Genomic DNA, 2390 nt, shown 5'->3' with positions numbered 1-2390 from the left:
TTGAAACTGAAAACCTGGTAACGCATTTTGATCTAGATCGTGTTGTTTTTTGTTTGTTTGCTTTAAAACAAAGCTACATAACAGACTATCTGTACTCTGTCCATCATGGGGAAAGAATCTCGAATTTTATAATCTGTAAACTTACCGCTGACAAATCTAGATCATAATAGATTATTTTGCATTTAATCTGTTTTGTAAAGCCTATAACACTATAAGTGTTTGAATTTTTTTTGTCCATTCGAGGGCTTTTTCAAAATTTTGTTTTTTAAAAATGTACACATTTATATAAAATAAAAGCTATAAAATTATTATTCAGTAAAATTATGTCAGTATTTAAGGTAGACCAACTAAACGTTGATAATATATTCTATTATGGAAACCAAACTACTTCATGTAGGAGGAGGAAGTTAGTTAAACTATGCACCATTTTCTATTACTTTCAAATATTTCATGTTCCTCTGAGGAAGCTTTAGAGATAAGTCTGGTCATATAACGCTACAAATTGGGTTTCAGTACTCAAAGTGGGTGCAGCATAGTTAGCAAAACGTTCAAAAATCATTGAACAATGCTAGACAGACAAAAGTTGAATTTGTTTTAGTAAACAAATATTGGGCGGAGTGTGACCGAGTGTTAAGTGTGCTAGACTGTGAATCTTCGAGCTCAGTGTTCGAGGCCCGCTGCTATAAAAAAACACGATATACATTTTTGGGGCCATTGGTGCGTTTAAAGGGAAGTGGTCAAATCCCATTATTCAGTCAGCCATGAGTGTCCCAAGAGTTGACAGTGGGTGCTATTGACTAGCTTCATACCTTCTTGTCTTTCGTTTCATTTAAGAACAGCTAACGTAGATAACCCTTGAGTAGCCTTGCAAATATCTGAAAACAAAAACAAATTATCACAAAAATCACGCCCCCGCACTTTGGAGGCGTGGGTGCGTTATAAGAGTGATAGTCAAACTCTATTATTCGATTATAGTATCCCAAGAGTTGATGGTTGGTGCTGTTGACTAGCGGCCTTTCCTTTAGTCTATCAATCATGGACGAATAGCGTAAACAGTCCTTGTATAGCTTTGCGCGAATATCCGGAACAAATAAACAGTAAACAAAGTCTACGTCTAATGCAATGATAGCTTAAGTAATCTCAAAGATGTTTGTAATTATATCATTTAAAGAAAATCAATACTATATTCTAGTTTTTACAGACATTTCCTGAAGTAAAACTTTAAAAAAATAGTGATGTTTATAAATGTTTAATTCACATTTCTAGGTTTTCAGTTTCAAATTCAATATTCAACACTTATTTTTTTGTTCTTTTAGTTCCAGCTGTGACAACTACAGAAGCAGATAGAACAGTTTCGACAGCAACTACGACTTCACAAGGTGAGACAGCTGTAGTAACTACCCAATGTCCAGCAGATTCTTCGTCCAGTACAAGCATTCTCACCACCAGAGAAACAGTAGAATCATCAGAACAATCTACAATGCTTTTGCTTCAACAGTCTCAGGTAAATAATTCATAAAATACACACGCGCTGGTTTTATATGATGAGTAACATAATCAAAATGTAAATTATTGATAACCGTCAGGCACATCTTTTCCAAATCAATTTACTGTTCATTACCGTCATCATCTAACCAAGTCATACATATTTCCAAATACGAAAAATATATTATGATCTAGAGGTTATTGACTTTTGATTTGGAATGTATATGATGCCATAATTCGAGTGAAACAAAGAAGTGAAAAATGTCTTCTTAAGAGTCTGAATTATTTTGAAACGAACATTTTCTTCACCAGAGTATTTTTGATAAACTTAGGATTTTTCAAAATATTTTTGCTGAATTTTATTTAATTCTTAAGTCCTACACAAGGCTAACTAATACTTAAAACATTTTACATTTAATTTTCATGGCATTCCTGAAGTTTTCCTGTTAACAGCGGGCCCAGTGGTTATCGCTCCCAAACTCTGAAACCATGGTTCGCGTACCATTATACCAAAACGCACCCCAAGTATGCTATAAGGGTGACGGTCATATCCCGCTATTCATTCAGACTAGAGCAATCCAAGAGATAGTGGTGGATGCTGTTGACTAGCTGCATTCCCTCTAATGTATTAGTTCAAAATTATGGACAGCTATACGCAGATTACCCTTCTTTAAAAACAAAAGACGGTTGAGGAAAAATTAAAAGACCAAACTGCTTCAAATCTTGATATACGCCATGGTCAAATTCAATATATTCAAATTCTCTGAATGTAAAACTTTTTATAAAAAGTTATATTTAATATTAACTCAATTACAAAGAAAACCTCATTTGATTTCTCGATACAGTTCCAAGTCCGTGCGTAGCTGCTATTAGCATATGACCAGTTTATAAAGTTTTGAAGAGAA

The 2390-nt window shown here is 34.0% G+C and overlaps 1 protein-coding gene across 1 annotated transcript in view; it reads left to right on the top strand.

Annotated features, from left to right (window-relative positions):
• Positions 1-372: 372 nt before the first annotated feature.
• Positions 373-2390, top strand: part of LOC106461689 (nuclear receptor subfamily 4 group A member 2-like) — a 27564-nt gene continuing 25546 nt past the window's right edge. The window contains exons 1-2 of the mRNA XM_022388710.1: positions 373-406; positions 1317-1504. Coding sequence (XP_022244418.1) covers positions 373-406; positions 1317-1504 — 222 coding nt within the window. The remainder of the gene's footprint in view (positions 407-1316; positions 1505-2390) is intronic.

Source organism: Limulus polyphemus, unplaced genomic scaffold, assembly GCF_000517525.1.
Source record: "Limulus polyphemus unplaced genomic scaffold, Limulus_polyphemus-2.1.2 Scaffold1011, whole genome shotgun sequence".
Classification (NCBI taxonomy): domain Eukaryota; kingdom Metazoa; phylum Arthropoda; class Merostomata; order Xiphosura; family Limulidae; genus Limulus; species Limulus polyphemus.
This window is presented reverse-complemented; position numbering and strand designations above follow the sequence as displayed.